The sequence below is a fragment of the Bubalus kerabau genome, chromosome 11, assembly GCF_029407905.1.
Source record: "Bubalus kerabau isolate K-KA32 ecotype Philippines breed swamp buffalo chromosome 11, PCC_UOA_SB_1v2, whole genome shotgun sequence".
NCBI classification, from domain to species: domain Eukaryota; kingdom Metazoa; phylum Chordata; class Mammalia; order Artiodactyla; family Bovidae; genus Bubalus; species Bubalus kerabau.
The window spans coordinates 104,047,994-104,072,369 of NC_073634.1; the positions used below are offsets into that span (position 1 = coordinate 104,047,994).

At 53.9% G+C, this 24,376-nt stretch overlaps 1 protein-coding gene across 2 annotated transcripts in view; it reads left to right on the forward strand.

The window, feature by feature from the left end:
- The window catches only part of LAMC3 (laminin subunit gamma 3), a 68,027-nt gene that overhangs the window by 39,267 nt on the left and 4,384 nt on the right, over positions 1 to 24,376 (forward strand). For both annotated transcript variants that reach the window (XM_055541414.1, XM_055541415.1), the window contains 16 exons: positions 508 to 726; positions 2,472 to 2,660; positions 6,209 to 6,454; positions 7,379 to 7,532; positions 8,191 to 8,333; positions 8,827 to 9,005; positions 10,404 to 10,545; positions 11,786 to 11,991; positions 12,367 to 12,443; positions 13,628 to 13,762; positions 15,278 to 15,425; positions 16,948 to 17,097; positions 19,557 to 19,659; positions 21,804 to 22,003; positions 23,270 to 23,416; positions 23,504 to 23,603. In XM_055541414.1, coding sequence (XP_055397389.1) covers positions 508 to 726; positions 2,472 to 2,660; positions 6,209 to 6,454; positions 7,379 to 7,532; positions 8,191 to 8,333; positions 8,827 to 9,005; positions 10,404 to 10,545; positions 11,786 to 11,991; positions 12,367 to 12,443; positions 13,628 to 13,762; positions 15,278 to 15,425; positions 16,948 to 17,097; positions 19,557 to 19,659; positions 21,804 to 22,003; positions 23,270 to 23,416; positions 23,504 to 23,603 — 2,538 coding nt within the window. The remainder of the gene's footprint in view (positions 1 to 507; positions 727 to 2,471; positions 2,661 to 6,208; positions 6,455 to 7,378; positions 7,533 to 8,190; positions 8,334 to 8,826; positions 9,006 to 10,403; positions 10,546 to 11,785; positions 11,992 to 12,366; positions 12,444 to 13,627; positions 13,763 to 15,277; positions 15,426 to 16,947; positions 17,098 to 19,556; positions 19,660 to 21,803; positions 22,004 to 23,269; positions 23,417 to 23,503; positions 23,604 to 24,376) is intronic.

Below are 24,376 nucleotides of genomic sequence, written 5' to 3' on the forward strand. Positions count from 1 at the left end.
AGAGGCTCCCATTTCATCTTCATACATTCCCATGTGTGAGTTCCCCAAGCCACCATCCTCCACTGTCACTGGAAAACGCTCACCAAGCTGAAGGTTGTGAACAATATCAATGTTTATATGTACATATTTATTCATTTGGCTGTTTATTTATTTATCTGGGTCCTAGTTGCAGCATGTGGGATCTAGTTCCCTGACTAGGGATCGAACTTGGGGCCCCTGTATTAGGAGCACAGAGTCTTAGCCACTGAACCACCAAGGAAGTCCCGTAAATGTATGTATCTTTAATAACCAGTGAGAGTAAGCGTCTTATTGTAAAATTCCTATATATTTCTCCTTCTGAAAGTTACCAATTTTTCCTTTGCCTTTTGTCCTTTTTTTTTTTTAAATTGCAATTAACCCATGGACTGCCTTTGTGTACGTGGGACAGTACCCTGTTACACAGGTGAGTAGGAAGGTTTGGTGGAGAAACACGTGCATGGAGCTGTCTCCTTCTCTCTCTCTCTGCAGGTCCCGTGCTTCTGACTGAGGTCCGGCTCACATCCGCCCAGCGGGGGCTGTCCCCACCAGCCTCCTGGGTGGAGACTTGTTCGTGTCCCCAGGGATACACCGGCCAGTTCTGTGAGTCCTGTGCTCCAGGATACAAGAGGAACACGCCCCTGGGGGGTCCTTATGCCAGCTGTGTTCCCTGCACCTGTAACCAGCACGGCACCTGTGACCCCAACACAGGTAAGTCTCCCTGCACCTCCGCCACCCCCAGGCCACCTGGGCTGCTCCCAGAGCAGCGAGAAGAACACTGACCTGAATGGGGCCAGCTGCGTGCGTGTGAGTGATCACTGATACTGATAAGATGGTGTCCTCAAGTTCCTCCATGTGCTAGGCACCTTTTTATAAGCTGTATCGTTGGATCCTGCAAAAAGCCCTGGAGGTGCCAGGACCCTTCTGGTCCCCTGTTACAGGTGTGGGACCTAAAGTGCAGGGAGGCGGCTTGGCCAGTAGGTGGCAGAGCTGCTTCTCTCTCAGGTCACTGCCAGTGACGGTCACCAGGAAACCCCAGAGGGGAGACCACCGGCCCTGGGCCAGAGCTGCCGGACTGGGCCTGGACACTGGCCTCTCACATGGGAGGTGGGAGGGCCGGCGCCTTGCGGCTCTTCTGCAGCTTCTAGGGTCTCTGCAAAGGGAAATGCCTTTTCCCCGCTGTCAAAGGACAGTAGCCTGGGAATCAGCAGGCCGGCCGGGGTGGGGGAGCACCCACAGCACGAGGGGCTCCTTCCTCCTGGTGCCCAGGCAGGCATCACTAATCGAGCCAGATGGAGCCTCGTGATCCTTCCATGCGGGGCTCTGGGAGGGTCATCTCATGAGATGGGACTGGTTTGTTGTCCCTCAGAGCCCCTTGCCTTGGCACAACTTGCAGCTCCTTTTGGGCAGGTCTTCATCTGTAAAGGGTGGGGGCACAGTGGTCACTGCTGCCCTTCCTGGGCAGACGGAGGAGTAGTGAGTATGTGGGTGCTGGGCAGAGACAGAGGCCATGGAAAGCACCCCTGGGTGCCCCCCGTGCTCTGCTTGCCCACCCCGGGTCCTCTCTCTTTACTCTATTCACCCCAGTCCTTGATGAGTGCTGCTGGGGGGTGCCTCTGGGAAGGGGTGGCCTTGCTTAACCCCTTCTTAGCCAGGCTCCTCCCTTAGTCCCTGGCAGTGGCTCTGGGCAGACTCTAGACGCCATGGAGCTAGAGAAGCGGGGTTGCAGTGTCCCCTCCATTAGAAACCAGTGGGCAGGAATTCCCTGGTGGTCCGATGGTTAAGACTCTACGCCTCCACTGCAGGGAGCACGGGTTTCATCCCTGGTCGGGGAACTGAAGATCCATCGTAAATAAATAAATAAAAGCCAGTGGGCAGGGAGGGGAGTTCCATTCTATGAGGCCAAGAAAGCTTCTGGAAACCCACAGACCCCCTAAATGGGTTTCCTCACATTAAGGCCGGAATCCTGGGTCTGTGTCACTGTCCCTGAGCTTAAGAGGGCTTGGAGGCTTCAATTTACAGAAGAAAACAACGAAGCCACTGAGGAGAGGGAAAAGGAAAACTGGAAGCAAACGCTGGCGGTATCGTCAGCTGGTTCAGTTATGGGTTTCGGGTTATCAGATAATAATGATGACAGTAATAATTGTGTCAGAGGCTGTGCGTGGCTGCGCTGAATCGTGATGAAAACCTGCTGAGATCAGAGTCATGTGTGCCCATTTTGCAGGTGAGGAGGTTGAGGCCCAGGGGTGCCCAGCTTCACATGGTCAGTAAGTGGTGGACGTGAACGCAGGTGGATGCTTCATCCCCAGGCCACGCTGCCTGCACCGTGGAAGAGGCCCCACCCCAGTTCCCACCCCAGGACGTGCTCGGTGGCCCCCCATGCAGGAGCCCGCCCGCCGTCTTGTGCGGGGTCTGGGTTCAGGCGGTGGTGACCAGGTGCTTGTCTCGCCCCTCAGGGGTCTGCCTGTGTGGCCACCACACCGAGGGCCCATCCTGTGAGCGCTGCTTGCCAGGTTTCTACGGCAACCCCTTCACAGGCCAGGCCGACGACTGCCAGCCCTGCCCGTGCCCCGGACAATCGGCCTGCACGACCATCCCAGAGAGCGGAGAAGTGGTGTGTACCCACTGCCCGCCAAGCCAGAGAGGTGAGTGCCCAGGGACCCTGCCTCTGCCAATGCTCCAGGAGTGAGTCCTGGGTCCACAGATGAGGGAGGGGCTCGCCTAGGGGTGTCAGGCCTGACCTTTGGGAATCCTGAGTCTCATAGTCTGATAGCCAGGGCCATGGGCTGCTGTGGGTTCCTGGCAGAACTTGGACCACTGAGCATATCCAGGTGGGAGTTTGGAAATTGTTGTGTCCAGCCCTGCCCCAACCCACAGAGCCTGGGTTAGTAGCTCAACACAGAGCTCTGGAATCTGTATTCCTGTCATGTTCCTCGGAACATGGGAATTCCCTGGTGGTCCAGTGGTTAGGACTCGGAGCTTTCAGTGCCGTGAGCCTGGGATCGATCCCTGGTCGGGGAACTAAGATCCCACAAGCCGTGCGGTGTGGCCAAAAAACGAAACGTAGAAACAAACAAATAAATAATTTTAAAATGTCTCCAGGTCATGTGTGATGCAAAACTCCCCCCATCCCCAGTCCTCTCCCTGTTCCCCATTCCTGCTCCAGGAAGAAGAGTCATCCTAGACATCTGATCGTTTAAAATAAAAAAAAAAAAAGCACACAAGAGCTTTATTGAGATATTATTCATATACCCCCTGACTCACCCATTTAAAGTGTGCAATTCAATGTTTTTTTTTTTATATTTGCCGTTACTGATTTTTCAAATTTTAGCAAAATACACATAACTTGCCATTTTGACCATTGTTAAGTGTACAGTTCAGGGGCCTTAAGTACACTCACGATGCTGTGTAACCATCACCGCTATCCACCCCCAGCGTTTTTTATCATCCTAAATAGAAACTGGAAACCCATTAAATGATTATTTCGTAGTTCCCCCCGCCCCTTCCTCTGGCACCCACCGTTCCAGTTTCCATCTCTCTGAATGTGAATATCCCAGGCACCTCAGGTAGGTGGACTCCGACGATATTTGCCCTCTGTGTCCGGTTTGTTTCACTTGGCGTAACGTTCCCGTGATCTCAGATACCTGGTTCTACATTTGGGACCACTCTGAAAGCAGCTCCCTTGGGACTCCCCTGGCGGTCTGGTGGTTAATACTGCATGCTTCCAATGCAGGGGTTGCAGGTTCGATCCCCGGTCAAGGAGGTTCTGCCTGCCATGTAGTGTGGCCAAAAAAACCCTGAAAGCAGCTCCCTGACAACTAGCAGATTGGGGAGGTGCTCCAGAGCAGGGGTCACCAGGAACTGCGCAAGTGAGGTCCCACCTCAGGACCCTGCCCCCCACCATCATGCTGCCCCTGTGTTTCCATAACCTTCCCCACATTCCCTGGCTCCTCACCTGTGGCTTCCCCCAGTCTACAACTCAAGGGGACTCCACTCAGTGAGAGAGGGCAGACAGAGAAGTTACCCAAGGGAGGACTTCGGGGGAGGAGGGCACTGCTGTGCGCAGCAGGAGCCCTGGGAAGGATGCGAGGGTGGACATTAGGGCTTTGTGCCAGCTCACGTCTTTATCATGCCAGCATCGTTCAGGTCCCGCCAGAGCTCAGCACGCAGGGGACTCACCCACGCAGTCTGATCCAGGACTGACTGCAGTCAAGTCCTGATCCTTGCCTGCCTCGCTTGCCTACCACCCTGACCCCTCGCAGCTGCCTCCTGCCAGGGAACTATCGTCACCCAGTCCCGGGTGGACGGCAAGTTAACTGCAGGGACCACATTCTTCATCACTGGCTTCAATCTGCCCCTTGGCCATCTCACTCCATCCCTGTTTAAGAGTCTCAAAGCCAGTCTACCCTCTACCTTCTGAACTCCATTCAGATTTTTCTTTTCCTTCCTTTTCTCTCTTTTGTCTTCTCCTCCTTAGTCATCCCCTTCTCCATGTTCAAGGTTGCCTGCCTTTCATTGCATTAACTTGATTTCCACCTTAGTGACGAACTTTGAGGATGTCGGGAGCCCACAGCTGTTTTTCACAATGACAGTAGCTACTTTTTAGATTATAATTTAAGTAATACTCATTGTAACCAATGAGTAAATTGTTGGGAAAAGTGTAAAGGAACGTGAGTGCCTACAGACACGAAGATCATTTAAGATGCCCATCATCCTGCCATCCCCAGGTCCCCCATCGTCTGTTTCATGCGGATATGCACAGAGAGGTAGGCATGTTTACCAAGAACAGGCTGACACTGCATGAAGCCCATGGAACAAGGATGGCCCTTGATGCCTCATCTGTGTTCAGGGTGGACTTCCCAGGCCATGACCCTCCAGAAGCCTCCTCACACACTGTCTTTTCTGAGACTCACAGTAACCCTAGGGCTGGAAGATGAAGCCACAGCACCAGATCAAACCCAGGAAGCAGGGCAGGAGTAGGAAATAGACAGTCCAGAGGGAGTTCAGAAGCCATGAGAAGCAGAACAGGCAAAGGGGCCGGAAACCACAAGGAAAAAGCAACCCCGGCTGAGGGAGAGAGATGGGGGAGGGGATGGTGACAAGGAGGGTGGCAGTGATGTTGAAGATGGAGGCAAGGAAGATGACGACAAAGAGAGGGATGAGCAAGATAAGGGTGAAGATGACGAAGACCATCAAGTTGATGCTAATGATGAAGGTGGAGATGGTGGTAAAGGTGACGATAATGAAGATGCTGAGTGAGGATGGAGTGTGATGCCCAAGGCCATGAGGAAGATAAGGGTCAAGATGATGACCGTAGCGATGAGAATGATGGGTGAAAATGATGACATGAGGTGATGTCCACAGAGCTTCCTTGGTGGCTCAGTGGTAAAGAATTCATCCGCCAACACAGGAGACGCGAGTTCAAGAAGATCCCACATGGTGCACAGCAGCTTAGCCCGGTGCCCCGACTATTGAGCCCGTGCTCTAGAGCCCATGGGCCACAACTACTGAAGCCCACGTGCCTTAGAGCCCTGCTCTGCAGCCAGAGAAGCCACAGCCACGAGAAGCCCTCTCTCTGCGATAAGAGAGTAGGTTCCACTCTCCGCAACTAGAGAGAGCCCGCAGGCAGCCGCGAGGACCCAGCGCGACCGAAAACGAATAATGCTAAATCAGCCATGGGCGAGAAATTGACCAGACCCCACATCATCCAGCTGCCACTCACCTCTGCAGACAAAGGTCGTGATGAAGATAATGATTACGTGAGGAAGAGGATGGTCAAGGCGCTGATGAAGAGAATGGTGAATGAGGACCAGATGGCTAGGAGGGTGATGATGGTGAATGGGTGATACTAGCCACTGCTGCTGATCATGAACCATGTGCCAGTATCTGGGCTTAGTGCTTTGCTCTCCAAACCTTCTCAAGGGTCCTTTGAGGTTGCTGCCTTTATTGTCCCTGCTCTGCAGACACGGAGTCCAAGTTCAGCAAGGCCCAGCGGCTCACTTAAGACCACACGGCCAGCTGGTGGCCCGGCTGAGCCCTGGCGCCAGGTCAGCCTGACCCCAGAGCCCGTGCTCCGCTCCACCAGGAGCCTTGCGGGAGCTCTCTTGGGTTCCCACCCACCCTCACCCCTCACGGACCCAGCAGGCCAGGCCCCTCGTTCCTGCTCCTCCACACAAGCCTTCTTCTTTCCCAGGGCGGCGCTGTGAGATCTGTGATGATGGCTTTTTCGGGGACCCACTGGGGCTCTCTGGGCGCCCCCAGCCCTGCCAGCCATGTCAGTGCAGTGGAAACGTGGACCCCAATGCTGTGGGCAACTGTGACCCCCTGTCTGGCCGCTGCCTGCGATGCCTGCACAACACGACAGGTGCCCACTGCGGGCACTGCCGGGAGGGCTTCTACGGGAGCGCCCTGGCCCCTCGGCCCGCAGACAAATGCGCGCGTGAGTACCAGCCTCCCGGGCCCATGGGGCGGGGCGGGGCGGGCTCCTTCTCCACCAGGTCCAGCCGGCTGTTCTGCAAGGCTCCTGTGCAGCCTTAGGCAGGTTACTCACCTTCTCTGTTGCCTTGTCGAGAAAGTGTAAGGGTTTGTTTTCTTCTCCGAGGTTCTTTCAGCTTCGGGATCTGATCAACTCTGACCCTGTGATTTTTTTTGTTTGTTTTTTTCCTGCCCGGATGATTTAGCACTGATCTCATGCTCTGATGTTGGCACCTGAGACTGTCCCAGATGGCCTGTGGCCCTCATCATTTTGTCCCGCCCCTGGGCTTCCAAGATGCTCAGCTCTCTGGGCCTTCGAGGCGTGCACCAGCTTGTGGGAGGCTTCCAGGAGTGGCCCAGGGAGAAGCTCAGCATTTGCGCCCCTGCTCCATGCAGCCCCTGTCAGCCTCTTGTTTTAGGGGGGCCCAGGAGAGCAGAGTCAAGTGACTCAAAACAGTGGGAGCCAGGTCGGCCCCTGACCCCCACAACCGAGTTTCTGGCCTTCTCTGCAGCCTTGTAGGGGGCTCAGAAGGGCACCTGCCACCACAGCCATCTGACCCGTCTCTCCAAGGACATAGAAAATGGGCTGAGACTAGCACCGAGCCCTGGAGCCTTTTTTCAGAAATGGCAACCCACTCCAGTGTTCTTGCCTGGAGAATCCCAGGGACAGGGGAACCTGGTGGGCTGCCGTCTATGGGGTCACACAGAGTTGGACACGACTGAAGTGACTTAGCAGCAGCAGCAGCAGCAGCAGCAGGAGTCTGAGCTGAATGGGAGTCATCTCCCTGGGCTCCCCACCTTCTCTGCCTCTCTGGAACCCCCTCGAGGTGGAACAGATGATCTGCAGGGTGCCCTGACACCCTTTCCTTCCCCTACTCCCATGCCCCAGCCTGCAGCTGCAACCCGGAGGGCTCAGTCAGTGAGCACAGACCCTGCGACCCAGTGACCGGCCAGTGTTCCTGCCTGCCCCATGTGACCGGACAGGACTGCGGCCACTGCAGCCCAGGCTTCTATGACCTCCAGCCCGGGAGGGGCTGCCGGCGGTGAGTGGGGCGCAGCTGGGGTGCCCTTCCCCTGGGGGTCCCCCCAGGATGGAAGAATCCACCAGGGAGCCTCGAGGCCCACTGCCAGGTGCCGTGAACTGACGGGGGACAAGGGGACGATCCCTTGGGGGTCAGATTCACCACCCTGCCAACCCAGGACTCAGGCCAAGAGCAGCCCTGAGGGATGTCCAGGCGGGCGGGAGCTGGTTCGGTCTCTGCTTCCTTCCTCAGTAACTCGGTCGCTCTGTGACCTTTGTGGCCACAGCAGCAGCTTAGATAGTGTCTTTAGGAAGCAGCGGAGGGTTCCAGGGACATGCCCCGTGAAACAAATCAGTTTCTTTCTGACCAGACTGTCTGTCTCATGCTTTCAATATGCTAATTGCCTTGTGATTTTCCAACTGAAAGGTATAGTCCAAGATGTATATATGACTATGTCCCCATACCCTTTTCGGGAGGTGGAGGGGGAGAATTTTGTGGGATGTGCTTCCTGGGCTACAGCTTGGAGGAGGCTGTTGGACACGTTCCTGCACAGAGATGGGACCTTGTCCACAGAGGGCATGGTCCCGAGGCCCCACGCCAGCCTAAGATGACAGAGGCGGGGCCGGGAACGGCCCAGAACTCGTCCCAGACCTGGGTTCCTTCCCTTCCCTAATTGTAGCTGCAAGTGCCACCCGTGGGGCTCCCAGGAGGACCAGTGCCACCCCAAGACCGGGCAATGCCCCTGCCGTCCAGGCGTCGAGGGCCAGACCTGTGACCGATGCCAGCTGGGTTTCTTCGGCTTTTCCGTCAAGGGCTGCCGTGGTAAGGAAGCCGGGTCCTTCCTGGGCTGCCCGGAGACGGAGGCTTCTAGGAAAGAGGATCGGGGGGGGATGGCTGAGCAGCAGGAAGGAGACAGATCGGATAAGGGGCAGGTCTTCTTGGAGAAGTAGCCGTGGGAATGTGGAGTGAATGAACAGAGCAGAGGAGGGGTGTGGAATCTAATCCTAGACGCTACTACTGATCTCCTGAGTGCCTGGGGCCGTCAGATCACCTCTCTGGGTCTCACTTATACGTGGACTGCATGGCTGTCCTAAACCCGCCTGGTCCTCAGATCCCGGGGACGCTGAAACAACTCAGGTTCTTGGTCATCGTCTCCAACCTTCTGAATCAGTCTCCTGGGAACGACCCAGGGAGGTACTTCAGCTGCCCATGGGGATCGGGAGCATCTGGGTGGCCAGAGTTGCAGGGCACCTGGGGGTTCTGGTGTGGGGTGGCCATCAGGGCTCCCAGTGCCATCTGCACACCTCTCCCCCAGACTGCAGGTGCTCCCCGCTGGGTGCCACCTTGCCCCAGTGCCACGAGAACAGCACGTGTGTGTGCAGGCCTGGCTTCGTGGGCTACAAGTGTGACCGCTGCCAGGACAACTTCTTCCTCACGGCCAGTGGCAGGCAGTGCCAGGAGTGCCCATCCTGCTACGCCCTGGTGAAGGAGGAGGTGAGCCCTCCCCGTCTAGGCCCTGCCCAGGCCGGCTGTGCCTTCTGTTCATTTCATGCCCCCAGCAAGCGCCAGCTCTGTGCTGGGTGCTGGGAAGTGCCCACTTATCCTTGGTCTTTCTGGGGCTACCAGCCACCTCCTTCTTGTGCCCACCCAGCCATCTGGCTCAGCTCTCCCCTCTGCCCTTTCCTGGTTCCTGAGTGGACAAGAGAAAAATGGGCCCGGCCTTATGTCCTTCTCCACTACCAGACTGAGGTCTCACACTTACTCACATTTGGTGGGGATGAGGACACAGATGGCCCTTCGTGGGGAGGGTCAGGAGGAGGGCGATGCTCATGCTGGAACACAAGTAGAACCTCAAGCAGGGAGGTGATGTGAAGCAGGGGTCAGGAGCATGACCTCTGGACCCCAGGAGCATGACCCCACAGCCCTGTTAGTTGTCACGTGTCCAGGCAGGTGACAGCCTTGGTAAGCTTCCGTGGGTCTCTCTGACTCCAAAATGGAGATGCTTCAGACCTGTGATCCCTTTCCTGAAATCAGTGAGGCCAGCTTTTGGAATGATGGTTCTGTAGAAAGATAGGATGGCGTGTGATGGATATTGGGTACCACTTCCAGCAGTGCCTGGGCCAGCTGCCCTAATCAAGCCCGTTGATACATCTGCAGGAACACAGGTGAATATTCACACCAAGAGGGTAGATAAAGATCACAGGTAGCCTTGTTCCGAACATTTACACCATGAAGGGAAATAAAGATCATAGGTAGCCTTGTTCTAAGTGAGTTCAGGGATTTTTTTTTTTTTTTAACCTGATTTTGCCATCCTATGCGGAATGGAAATCTTTGAGGATTTTCAGAGCATTTTGGACTTCAGAATCAAGGAGAGAGCTTGGGACCTGTATCCCCCCACCCTTTAGGGTGGTTGCAAGGTGAACGTGAGCTGACGCGTGGCGGGTGGTCACTCACACCTGGCTCCTAGCGAGTGCTCCATAAATGCATTTATTGTTCATATGATTGAAAGAACGGGGCTAGGAGATGGAGCAGAGCTCTGTCACTCCGTCTGCAAGGATCGCGTCTGCTCCATGCCAAGTCCTGGGGACATGGCAGGACAGACAGAAATCCTCCTGAGGCTTCCCTTCCCACCCCACCGCAGCAGGGCAGAGGTGTGATTGGCTGAATGCCAGTAGGTACCATGGGTGTGAGAAGGGAAGGGTCAGCTCCAAGGATGGGGGAGGGTACAGTAGGTCCTCAGAGGTCCAGTGTATCCTTCGCTTTAAGGCCTAGATTAGGATTGGAGAAGGCAACACTTGTGGGGATGGCAGGCCAGGAAGAAACCAGCAGAGCTGTCCAAGCAGGACTTCAGGCCACCAGCCTCACACACCCTTCCCTCCCTGACCCCTCCAGGCTGCCAAGCTGAAGGCCAGGCTGACCCTGATGGAAGGATGGCTGCAAGGGTCTGACTGCAGCAGGCCCTGGGGACCGCTGGACATTCTACAGGGAGAGGCCCCACGGGGGGACATCTATCAGGGCCCCCACCTGCTGCAAGGTACAGCAGGAGAGCAGAGTGGGAGACAGAGGGGCCAGGGGTGGGGGCTGACCGGTCAGATGCCCACCGTGGAACCCCTCAGTCTGGCCTCAGGATGCTTCAAGGGCTCTGGGCTCAGCCCTAGGAGAACTCGCTTGCTGGTAGAGCATATCTGACTTCCCCGGCTGGGTGAGCCCCTCCTGCTGTGCAGTCCTGCCACCCCATGGACCTCTCTTTCAGTATCCCTTGCCCTGTTGTACTTTTTAGCTTTGTTAAGATCAGCCTCTGACTACAGCCTCAGTCCCCATGTCCCCTGCACCACCTAGCCTATACCAGTAAGCTCAGTGAGGGCAGGAGTTGGGTTCATTCACTGAGTCAGTCACTCAACGAATGAACACTGAGGCGCTGTCCCAGGTGCTGAACAGGTAAAGTTCCTGCTGTCTTAACTGTTGGCCACTTTGCTCACTGCTGTATCCCCAGCATAGAAAAGTGAAAGTGAAGTCACTTAGTCGTGTCCGATTCTTTGTGACCCCATGGACTGCAGCCTACCAGGCTCCTCGGTCCATGGGATTTTCCAGGCAAGAGTACTGGAGTGGGTTGCTATTTCCTTCTCCAGGGGATCTTCCTGACCCAGGGATTGAACCCGGGTCTTCCGCATTGTAGGCAAACGCTTTACCATCTGAGGCACCAGCACAGAAAGTGAATGGCAAATAAGAAACAAGACTGTCATTAAGTCGAGGTGAAATTTGGCCCTGGGACACTGATGGGGGCATCAAAAGCCAGTTGGTTATTTTGTCAAGTTTTATGTTCACAAGCGCCTGTACTCCTGCAGCAGCCACGGGTGAGCTGAGCACTGGTTTGCAAGACTCACAAAATAGGGAGGTATCAGATGCTGTGCATTCAATGTCTGCTCTGAGCCACGCCGTGGATTACAGAGCTGACTTGGTGGGGAGGGTTTACTGCTCTCTCAGGTTCAGGAAGTACTCACAGTGGCTCTAGAAGGCCTGACTTCCTTCTAGTCCTTTGTCTGTGGCTCACTTCCTGCGTGGGGGACCTTGGGTCATGATCTGCCATCTCTGGGCCTCAGCTTCTGCAGCTGTAAAATGGGGGAGGCTCTTCCTTTAGAACCAATGCTCAGGCCTGGTGGGGGGAGTCAAGCTGTGCCCAGGAGTAGAGGCCACAGTTGGGGCACCTTGAGGCTGTGGGCTTTACTGTGAAATCTCGACTGCTCTGTGACCCCTGGGCTGCGGGCTTTCTGCAGGGGCCCAGGAAGCCTTCTTGGAGCAGGTGACAGGACTCGAGCATGCTGTGAAGGCTGCCCGGGAGCAGCTGCAGGCGCTGGGCAGGAGTACCCGCTGTGCCCAGGCTGGAGTTGAGAAGACCTGCGTCCAGCTGGCGGACCTAGCGGCAGCACTGGAGTCCTCGGAAGAGGAGATTCTACATGCGGCCACCATCCTCGCATCTCTGGTACCCTAGGGGACTCCCTCCCTGATCCTTCCCCCTGACTGAGCCTGGAGCATGTCCCCGCTTTGGGAGGCTCAGTTTTCTCATCCTCAGAATAGCAGGTCACACAGTGGCTCCTCTGCCCATTCAGTGAGATGATGTTTGCAAAGCACAAGGTATATTCCAAGTAGACAGTGAATGCCCAGCCAGTGGCAGGCATCATTACTGTTGTTTCCAAGCTCTAGGGCTCCGCCCCCTGGATGCTGACTTTGCAGCTGGCTCTGAGCATTTATACATTAAGTGGCGTGGCCCAGTTCTCCCAATAACTGAGCCAGATACAGCCCTAAACCTTCAGGGATGGGCCATCAGCTCCCTCTGACTTCCTTCTTTTCTCTAAAGGTGATTCCTCAGGAAGGGCTTGGCCAACCCACCAACTGGAGCCAGCTGGCCACAGAGGCACGTGCCCTTGCCAGGAGGTGAGTCCCTAGCCCCCGGGAGCTTGATGAGGTCCTGTTCACAGAACCATGAAGGGAGACCAGCCCTTCTCCTGAGGGCTTCCAGGGTCGGGGCCAGCCCAGTTGAGGTGTCCCCACCCTGAGAAGTTGGAACCATTGAGTACAGGGCTGTATGGTTGGGGAGAGCTGTGCAAGATGCTCACAGCATCTCTGAGCCCAGAGATGTGGGGGTGGGGTGCGGGTGGAGCTGCTGTATTGAGATGTAAGCCATGCAAGTCACCCGTTTAGACTGAACAGTTCAGTTGTGTTCAGTATATTCACAGAATCATGCTATTATACCATCCCCTCAGTCAGTTTTAGAACACTTTCGTCACCCCCCCCCAGAAACAAGTCCCATACCCATCAGACATCACTCTCCATTCCTCCTCACACCCCCCCCCAGCCCCTAGTAACCACTCATCTGCTTTCTGTCTCTCAGATTTGCTAACCTGGACATTTCATACACATGGAATCATACATGCGGTCCTTTGTATCTGGCTTCTTTCACTTAGTGTAAATCTTCAAGGTTCATTGGTATTGTACCTTGTGTCAGTACTTCATTCTTTTTTTTTTTACAACCAAATAGTATTATTCCGTGGTTTGAATGTGTCACATTTTGTTTATCCAGTCATCTATTGATGGATATTGGGATTGTTTCATCCTCTGCCTTAAAGGAGCAGCTTAAGATCCTAAAGACACAAGCTCTTAAACAATGTGTCCCTTTGGTTGTACTTTATGGATGGTAGGTCCATTTTATGGATGAGCAAAGAGACTCAGAGAGGTGAAGTGACTTGCCTAAGGACAAATGGTTAGCAGTGGTAGAGCCGGATTCAAACCCAGGCTGTCTTGACCACTCTTTTCTACGCTGCCTATATTAGGGTGACCGTATATTCTGTTGTCCAAGCTGAGATTTTATGTGATGAAAGGCCCCGTTATACATTCTGCCAGGACAGCAGGCATAAGCCCAGTATAACAGGAAGAAGGGGCATGGGTCCTCTTCCCATCAAGTCTTCGCTGCCTGCCAGGCACAGAGGGTAAAGGAGCCTGGCCCCTGTGGCTGCACTCTGCGTGGGATGACGCGAGGCCCACACAGGGGGTGTGGCTTTGCACCTAAGCCCTGCTCCATGTGAGCTCCTGGTGATGGTCAGGCGGGTATTTTCACACAGCCACAGGAACACCGCTGCCAAGATTGAGGCCACAGCTCGGAGGGCCCTGCTCGCCTCCAACACCAGCTATGCACTTCTCTGGAGCCTGGTGGAGGGCCGAGCGGCCCTGGAGGCCCAGCAGGAGCTGGAGGACAGGTGAGACCTCCCACGTGTGGGCCGGAGCCTGGGTTGGCTTCCTGGAGCCCACAGGGCCTGACCAGAGGCTGGTGGTTCCAGAAACGCCTGCCTTCCCTTGAGTCTTGACGTTCCCTGGGGTGGGGTGGGATGCCTGGGGTCTTGGGTCTGCTTGGTGGTGAGTTATAGGAACCCACTCATGCCTGGAGGAGGAAATGGCAACCCCCTCCAGTATTCTTGCCTGGGGAATCCCATGGACAAAGGAGCCTGGAGGGCTATAGTTCCTGGGGGTGGCAAAGAGTCGGACATGACTGAGCACACACACTCATGCCTAGGGGTGCAGCTCAGCCTCTAGAGAGAAGGGACGAGAAAGGTGAAGGAGGAGGGTCCAGGTCAGCACCTCCTCCCCCACCCCACCCCCACAACTTCCCCACCCCCACCCCAGGCCCCTGGGGAGTGCCTCTCAAGCACTAGCTTTCTTCTTGGCCCCTGATTCTCTGCTGAGGAGGGAGTGGCCCGCTCCTATCACCCTCATTCAGAGGGTCAGCAAAGACCCACCAACGTCTCACTGAGCCCAAGTGGACTTCCTAGATGAAAGACTCTGATTGGCCCAGCTTGAGTCAGGTGGCCCGTCCTGAACCAATCAGTATGGCTGGGCTAATCACGTGACTCACTCCCAGAGGCAGGGGCGCTGGTTCTCTAAAAAGGGATGAGGGTTGGGAGTGACCTCAGGGGGTGGCTTCCCTTATAGCTCAGTCAGTAAAGAATCTGGCTGCAGTGCAGGAGACCCAGGTTCAATCCCTGGGTCAGGAAGATCCCCTGGAGAAGGAAATGGCAACCCATTCCAGTATCCGTGCTTGGAAAAAAATCTCATGTACAGAGGAGCCTGGTGGGCTGCAGTCCATGGGGTTGCAAAGAGTTGGGCACGACTGAGTGACTAACACTTTCTTTCTCAGGGGTGGTCCACTTCAGCAGTACCCTTGGTTGGGGGAACTGGGGGGGAGCAAGATGTGGACAGCTGGACCAGAAAGCTATCTTAGTTGACTGATTATAGCACTTTGGGGAAAAAGGCCCCCAGAGCGATCATGCGACCCAGGGATCTCTCTTTACCTGGAGACCAACGTGCCCAAGGTCACCCAAGGGCGTCAGGGCCTGGGCTGCTATCCCTCCGCCAGTGCCAGGCCTTTTCCTCTTGGAGATTCATCCAGAAGAGCCAGACATTCACATAACGTGTGACTCTCAAGTGGAAACCAAGCGGGAGCCCCTTCAGAAAAGCGTGATTGAATTAAGTGAATGGAGGAACAAGAATGCAGTGACTCTGTGGCCTTTTCATTCATTAGAAAGCTGCCAAGTAGCAGCCAGCTTCTGAGGCCAGCTGCTGGGTACCCACTCCACAGATGGTGGTTCTGCCCGGGAAGTCGCCAGAGCCCTCTTCCATCGGGGATTCCAGTGGGGGCAGGGGGTGAGGCCAGGACAGCGATCGGGAGGCACAGCCTGCACCCACTCACAGGCCACCCTGCCTCTGTCTCCCCCCAGGTACCAGGAGGTACAAGCGGCCCAGAAGGCGCTGGGCACGGCCGTGGTAGAGGCGCTGCCCAAAGCTGAGAGGGTGCTGGCCACCGTGCAGCAAGTCGGCGTGGCCGCCGCCCTGCACCTGGCCTCACCTTCCGCCCCAGCATCACCGGTCAGCTCGGTTGTCCTTGGAGCTCTGCATTGGGTGGGAATAGGGGAGAATGTGGTGGCTGGGAAACCAGTGTGGCCCTGGCAGAGGCAGATGATGTGGCTTATTTTTAGCTCGATAGTGGTTGATTAAAAGATAGGGCACCTCCATGGCCTGGCAGAGTGCCTGACTGGCACAGAGCTCAGCCAATCTTAATTATTGAAAATAATATTAAGGCCAAGATCCCTTCTCCGTCACCGTGGCATTGGCAATGACACCAGACAGACATGCAGTTAAATCCCAGCCCCACCACTCAAGTTCTGTGACCTTGGCCAAGGACCTTCTCCCTCTGTACTTCAGTTACTGTGTCGGATGGAGCTCACCCTTTAGGTTATTTCTGGGCTGTATCCATCACTGGCAGGGAGGGCATTCATGGCTCACCTCTGGATAAATCAGTTCATCATGACTTCTCAGTAATCCTGAAATCCCAAAACTGGGGAGCTGAACTTAAAAAAAAAAAAAAGACTAAACATATAGAAATGTATCTGGGACCCAGCCGATTGGGACTGACGGGCCCCAGGCTAAATGCTCAGGGTCCTTGGTTCTCCCGCTGTGTATAAAAAAGGAAAACATGGGTAGTGATATGTCTGGCTCTGAGTGCTGTCCCAGATACTACTGAAGGTGTTAGGTAAGAAGCAGTCCCCACAGAACAGTCTGAGTTCAGAAGTACAGGTTATTGATCCTCTCCATTAACACCTTTCCCCTCCCCAGAGTAAAGCTAGACAAAGGGCCAGTTGGATTGGACTAGATACTGGTTTTCAGGCCCCTTATCCTTAAAAGGAGCCCTACCTCAGATACTCAAACATTCCTAGGAATCACTCTGCTTGCCTCAAACGAACAAAACCAGGAAGTCACTGCTCAGCTAGGATTCATTTCTGCCATAGAAAAAGAAAACAATCTATTGAGGGTGTTTCTCTGACTGGCTGTTTCCAGGTATAAGATAATGAGTAATCCTAATCTACCTACAATTCGTGGCTTCCCCTGTAGCTCAGTTGGTAAAGAATCTGTCTCCAATGCAGGAGATCCAGGCTGGATTCCTGGATTGGAAAGATCCCCTGGAGAAGATAACGGCAACCACTCCAGTATTCTTGCCTGGAGAATCCCATGGACAGAGGAGCCTGGAGGGCTATAGCCCATGCTGTCGCCAGAGTCGGACACGACTTGGCGACTAAACCACCACCACCACCTACAATGGCCCAGTCCGTGTACTTAATTCAGGCTGGAATTTAGAATCAAGTAGGGAGTTTGAGGGAGGAAATGCAGGTCAGGAAGGTCAGCTGAGTTGCCTGAGGCCACGCTTCTAGAAATTGCTGGGGCTGGAATCAGGCCTCAAGTGACAGGTTCCCCAGCCTGGCTTTTCTCGCCCTGGCTCCTCTGCGTCTTAGGGGTCCACATGCAGCCTGACCCCCACTGTCTCTGCCCCTGGGCTTCTCCCATCCTCCTGCCCCTTGGACCTTTCTTGCCTGAGCCCTCCGTCTCCCGGCAGCCTCAGAAGTCCCAGGCCGAGGCCATGAGCCTGAAGGTGCAGACGCTGGAGAAGACAGTCACATCGAGAGAGCGCATGGTGACCGAGGCTGCCTGGTCCCTGCAGGCCACCGCCCAGGCCGTGCTGCAGGAGATGGAGCCCCTCACGCAGGTGGGCTCTCATGCTTTGAGACAGCACTTGGAGAAGGTTGGGGCTGCCCCAGGTGTGATCTGGGGTCAGGAATTGGAGGGGAGGGAGGGGCAAAGACCAGAGCAGTTCTTTCTGCCCCTCTAGTGCCTCCCCGCCAAACTCCAGACAACCTCAGTTAGCGTGTGCCAAGGCAGGAGGTCCTGACTGCCTGAGAAGGAGTAAAGGTATGAGAGGAGGCAGGATGGTTAGACAGACAGAGCACCAGCAGCATCCAGGGCCGTGCCTACCAGCCTACGCAGTGTTAATTAGGTCTGGGAGGAGTCTCCTTCATTCAGTCTTGAATTCGTTAGTTCACTTGCCAGATATTTTAGCAAACACCTATATCACTCCAGCGTTCAACCCCACAGTTGACAGCCCCGAAGTGGAGGAAGTGCTAAGTAATCAGGGAACTCAAGAATTATGGGGTGAAGTTAGCCCAACCCAGTGGTTTCCAGACTATTAAGGTATAAGCACCCCTTCAAGTGTGTTTTTTCTTAACTTTTCATCTGAAAATCATTTTAGACTTAGAAAAAAGTTGTGAAGAAAGTCCAAAGAATTCCCCTATACCCTTCACACAGATTCCCCTTCTGTTAGCATTTTACCTAACCACCTTATAAAGATCAGAGTAAGGAAATCAACATGATATTTACACAATGAGCCTGATCTACAGACTTTATTCAAATGCATCATCCACTTATCCCAGCAGTGGCTTATCCCACAGACATCTTTATTGTCCTTTTAAAAACAAGGCTGGGGGGAAGCTTGCTGCCAGCATCCAAAGAGCTGGGCCTTGTGCCTATCACACGCTGGGGGAGCTGTGCTGTGTTAGGGTCTCCTGGGGTGGTACTCGTTGATCTAGTCCATCCCCCTGGTCCGGGGAGCAGATGAGGCTGCAGCAGGGTCAGAACCAGTGTGCAGTGACTAGCCCGAGCACAGTGCCTCCCACCTTCCTCTCCCAGGAACGCCTCTGCCAGGCGTTTGGAGTAAGACTTAAGACATGAGGGCTCCCTGGGCAGCATCTGGTAGCTCTTCAAACCCACATGATTGATTGATTGATTGACTGAAATTTATGTGACATAAAATTACCCCGCTCCTTTTTTTTTTGGCCAGGCTGTGCAGCATGCAGGATCTTAGTTCCCTGACCAGGGATTGAACCCATGCCCCCTGCGATGGAAAGGTGGAGTCCTAACAACTGAAACACCAGGGAATTTCCTAAAATTACCCATTTTAAAGTGTACAACACAGTGGCATTTTGCACACTCACCAAGTTGTGCAACCATCACCTCTCAGTTCGGAAACACTCATCACCCCAGAAGGAAACCCCGGAGGGGAAAACTTATACCCGTCAAGCAGTCACTCCTCAGCCCTCCCTCCCCAGCCCCCGGCAACCACCAGTCTGCTTTCTGTCTCTGTAGATTTACCTCCTCTGCACGTTTCATACAAATGGAGTCATGTGATATGGGCCCCTTTGTGTCTGGCTGCTTTCGCTTACCGTAATATTGTCCAGGTTCATCTACATTATGGTACATATCAGCACTTCATTCTTTTACACGTGATGATGTGTGAAAGTCGCTCAGTCATGTCTGACTCTTTGCAACCCCATGGACTATACAGTCCGTGGACTTCTCTAGGCCAGAATACTGGCGTGGGTAGCCTTTCCCTTCTCCAGGGGATCTTCCCAACCCAGGGATTGAACCCAGGTCTCCCACATTGCAGGCAGGTTCTTTACCAGCTGAGCCACAAGAGAAGCCCTGAATAATATCCACCATGTGGATACACCACATTTTGTGTATCCATTCATCCATCAAATATGTATTCTTTTGAGTATCCAGCCTTATTTAGTGGTGGGTTTCCTTGGTAGCTCAGTCAGTAAAGAATCCATCTACAATGCAGGAGACCCGGGTTTGATCCCTAGGTCGGGAAGATCCCCTGGAGAAGGAAATGGCAACCCCTTCCGGTATTCTTACCTGGGAAATCCAATGGATAAAGGAGCCTGGCGGGCAACAGTCCGTGGGGTCACAAAGATTCGGACACAACTCAGCAACTAAACCACCACCATCACCTTATTTAGTGACAGTGGGGAAGAAACTAATTTCCTAGGAGTAAAAGTTGTGTAAGAAACAGATTCTCTGTTTCACATCCTCTTGCTGAGATACAGCAGCATTCTGAAAAGAAACTTTCAGTCATCCATCTTTCTTTTAGTTCTTCGGTTCCAGTGTTCCTTTAAGATTTTGTGGGACAGATAAGCTCTTGGGAGAGATATTCAAAGTTTAACATTGATAGAGTAAGACAAATCAGGTAGTCCTGGTAAACAGCATAATTCAGCGTCCGTTTTGGTGCCCTTTGGGGACCTTGTATATGTGGGTTTGGTGCCCACCTGACCTGGCTCTGCCCAGCACACCCCCAGCACCACCTGCCCAACCTCTCCCATCTCTCTCCAGCTGCACCAGGAAGCCAGAGCCGCCCTGACCCGAGCTTCCTCATCTGTCCAGGCTGCCACGGTGACTGTCATGGGAGCCAGGACTCTGCTGGCTGACGTGGAAGGTATGTGTGCCCTGCTTAGCCCCAGGCTCATCAGTGCACAAATGCGCATGACAGACACCAGGGATAGGGCCTCACCTTGGGCAGGCCTGGCTGCAGGGGCCAGAGGTCCAGTCACGTGAGCATGAGCCAAAGAGACCGTTCCCTGTGCCTCTCAGGACCTCCCTTTCCTGTCGCTGCTTGTCCCTCCCCATCTCACATACCACTCACCCGATTCTTGCCCACGTGGCCATCCATCACCAGACCACACACACAACCCCTCAAGAGCAGATGGGAAGAGAATCTGATGCCATCAGCTGTCCATCCCTGATCCAGGCCACTCTGGCTCAGTTACCTGGTACAAAAATGGTTGCCCTGGTCCAGCGTCCAGTGGGGCTATGGGAAAGGATTCGGTGTTTCTCTTTAGAAGGGGGCGTGGGTTGATGCCAGTCCAAGTCTCTCTTGAACTTTAGGAAAATGAGGCCAAGTGCCCCCATTTTACAGATGAGTAGACCAAGAAAGGAAATTCTGCTGCATGAAATGTGGAACAGTTACAGCCCTTAGCCTGTAACTGTTGTGCCAAGAGAGGGTTTGTGTTCAAATAAGTTTAAGAAATGGGACGTGCTGTAGATCTCCCTGAGGCCTTGCAGTGCGCACCTTAGAATACTAAAGGCTCTGAGAAGTCCTGCAATAAAAAAAACAGGTTCACTTTTTATTGGCGTGCTTCCATGGAGCATGCGGGATAGTTCCCCCACTAGGGATTGAAACTGTGCCCCCTGCAGTGGAAGCGCAGATGCTTAACCACCGACCACCAGGGAAGTGCCCCGGGTTCATTTCATATAAACTTAGTTGACATTATGCCCTAGCATTTCTCAACACCCTGTAGAATTAGGACTCCCTAGCGTGCCCTTTAAGAAACACCAGTTTTTTGTGTACAAGAAGCAAAATAGATCTAACCTTTGGATTATCGTCATAGAATGGTTATGTACTATTACGTCCTTGAAAATTATAAGGCTTGATTCTTTTTAAAATTTTACTTTGTCTACCATGGGGGGCGGCCCAGAATGAGACGGTTAGATGGTTAGATAGTATCACCCACTCAATGTACATGAATTTGAGTGAGCAAGCTCCAGGAGATAGTGGAAGACAGAGGAGCCTGGCGTGCTGTAGTCCATGGGGTTGCAAAGGGTCCGACACAACTTAGCAACTGGGCAACAGCTACAATCATCAGTACCCCTTGGGATAAATTCCCCTTAGCATTTGATCTCAAAGGAAAGGGAGAAGTCTTTCTCTATGGAGAGACACTGCCTTTTATTAGATAATAAAATCCGTGTGAATTGTCGCATTTCCCCTTTTGTCTTGGCTGCGAGGAGGCTAACTGGTGGCCAGAGCATCTGGCCCTGCGCTGGCACGGTCCTGTTTTCTGGCACTTCTCACTCTTCCTCGTCCTCCAAGTTACCTATGGCCCTTGGTTTTTCATTTTAATGGTCCAGTTGATCTATCAGGATAAGCTGCCTCAAAGCCTTTGTAGAAATGGGTGGTCCATAAAAACAAAGAACTGGATGGATCTTTCTATATACCGGGCTGTGGCTCCCATCTCCACTGGCCCAGGCATTGACCATCATGTAATCCTGTGACTTGTAAGTAGAGTTGGCCCAAAAGTCCATTTGAGTTTTTCCATAAGATAGTCCATAACCGAAAACAAGATCCTCCCAACTTGTTCAGTGGTACAGAATCCGCCTACCAATGCAGGAGACTCAAGAGACTTTGGTTCGATCTCTGGTCAGGAAAATCCCCTGGAGGAGGAAATCGCAACCCTCTCCAGTATTTTTGCCTGGGAAATTCCATGGACAGAGGAGCCGGGCAGGCTACATACAGTCGATGGGGTCACAGAGTCAGACAAGACAGAGCACACACTCACGCAACCAACTTTTTGGCCAATCTGATATCATAGTATCACGTCAATCTTTACACTCACAGAGCACTATATCTCATTTAGGTTTTTCCTGGGTGATCCTGAGAAGTAACACACACAGATCCTGTGTGTCTCACTCCTCTGCTCGCATTGTCCGAGGGTCTGGGGACGGTCAGCTTCCGGTGGGGACCTCCTGTCAGGCTCTCCAGGCGTGAGCCCAGCCCTCCTGACACAGCTTCGGCTGGGTTTACAGGAATGAAGCCGAGGTTTCCTCGGCCCAAGGACCAGGCCACGCTGAGGAGGAAGGCGGCTATCGTCCAGGACAGGATCCTTGCAGACTCGAGAAAGAAGACCAAGCAGGCAGAGAGGATGCTGGGAGATGCGGCTTCTGTCTCCTCCAGGGCCAAGAAGAAGGGCAGGGAAGCCGAGCTGCTGGCCCAGGACAGTGCCAAGGTCAGGGCCAGGGACGTGACTCCTGCGGCATCCGTGTCTTCTGGGCCTGGGGGAGGAGTGGCATAGAGGAGGTGCCCTTCTGTGGGGCAGCTGCCCTCACACATTTGCCCCCTTCTGTGTGCAGTGCTGAGTACTCTGCACTTACCAGGGGCTCCCAGGCTCTGAGCTCTGGAGCTTCACACGGGTGACCCTGTTGATTTCGCATGAAAGAGACGTCACTGCAGTCCACATGGGACAGGCAGGAACCCTGGGGCCCAGCCTGGTTCAGTGGCTTCAATCACATGAGCAGGACTCACACCTCGATGTGTTGGGCTCTACTCCCTAAACCTCTCGGCTTTTCTTGTTTAATTGGGGCCAAATTTGAATTGATGTGAGTCTCCCCAGCACCTTCACTGGCTTTGTTGCTTGGGTCCCAAGTGAACTGCCTTTATTTTTTTAAGTGTATTCTTTTTTAAATATTAATTAATTTGACTGAATGGGGTGTTAGTTGCGGCACTCGGGATCTTTCATTGCGGTGCACAGACTCTGTAGTTGTGGCACTCGGGCTTCAGTAGTCATGATACGTGGACTTATTTGCTCTGAGGCCTGTGGGATCTCAGTTTCCTGACCGAGGATCGAACCCGTGTCCCCTGTATTGCAAGGCAGATTCTTAACCACTGGGCCACCAAGGAAGTCCCCTAAACTGCCTTCACAGCTGCCTAGAGAATGTGCTGGATTTGCAGGTGCCACCAGGCTTGGTTTCTGGTCCTGTCGTTTCGATTTCGGCCAGCTCCTCTCCTCTGCAGCTCTGATTCCCCATCTGTGAAATAGCTGGAGTTTCTCCTCAGAGGAGAGATGGGTAGGGTCCAGCGACCTGCACTGTGCCAGCATCCGGTACATACCTGTTGAATGAATGAGTGAATGAGCAAACAAATAAATGCTCGTGAAGTGATGAAGTGAAGTGATGACCACTTGGCATGATGACCATTAATATCCTTTACCTCTAAAAGGACTCACTTGGGGACTTCCTTGGCAGTCCAGTGGTTAAGACTTTACCTTCCAATACAGGGGATGGGAGGTTCAGTCCCTGGATGGGGGGCTAAGATCCCACATGCTTCGCAGCCAAAATATTAAAAAAAAAAAATCCATAAAATAGAAGCAATATTGTAGTACATTTAGTAAAGACTTCAAAAAATGATCCACATTAAAAAAACAAACAAACAAACTTAAAAAAGGAAAAGGACTCCTTCCACTCACCCTCCCCTCTCTGCTGCCTCCCACCAACAGCTCGCCAAGGCCTTGCTGAGGGCAGGGAAGCAGGAACACCGCCGGGCTAGCCGGCTCTCCAGCCAGACGCGGGCGACCCTCGGACTGGCCTCCCGGCAGCTGCTGGCCTCAGAAGCACACAGACAGGAGCTGGAGGGGACTGAGTGGGTACGAGACCCCCACGCCTTTTCCTCCTGGTCTCAGGAACCAGCTGGGAGCCGCTCAAGCTTTTCCTCTCCCCCTGCCCCCCAAAAGGATCGTGCCGGGCTGAGCCAGATGGAACAGCAGATCCGGGAGTCACGCACCTCCCTGGAGAAGGACATCAAAGCCTTGTCGGAGCTGCTCGCCAGGCTGGGTAAGGAGACCCCCAAGGCCGGGCCCTGGCCCCCTGGGTCCCTGGCACACCTCTGGGATCTTTCTGTGAGGCCCAGTCCAGGGGAAGGTTGTCTCCTAGCCCTCCTATCCATTGCTTCCCGCATCCTGAGCCTTGTGGTCAATTGCAAGCATTTGTAACTGCTCCAGGCCCCCTCACATAAGGCAGGGTTGGGGTCTAGAAACAAGCTCACTTTGTGCCTCCAGGGGCTGCTAGTCAGGAGGAGGGAACACTCACTACCTGCATAACACCTGTAGGCACCAGGTGACTGGACCCGCCCTCAGTGGTTGAGGATTTCAGAGGAGAGAGACTGTCACAAGACCAAGCATAGCACTGGGGACCAGGTGCTGGCTTGGAATCAGATAGACTAGGATTCAGGTCTGGCACTTTGCCTTCCTGGGCTGTGAGATCTTAGGAAAATCACTCACCCTCTCTGAGCCTCAGTCACCCAGTCTGTGAAATGGGGTCACAGAGGGTAATTGACAGAGTGCTTGCCACACAGTGCGGCGTGTGCGTGCCTGTGTGCTCAGTTGCTTCAGTCGTGTCCAACTCTTTGTGACCCCATGGACTGTAGCCTGCCAGGCTCCTCTGTCCATGGGATTCTCCAGGCAAAAATACTGGAGTGGGTTGCCATGTCCTCCTCCAGGGGATCTTCCCAACCCAGGGATCGAACCCACGTCTCTTACATCTCCTACATTGGCAGGTGGGTTCTTTACTGCTACTGCCACCTGGGAAGTGTGATGAGTCAGTAAATC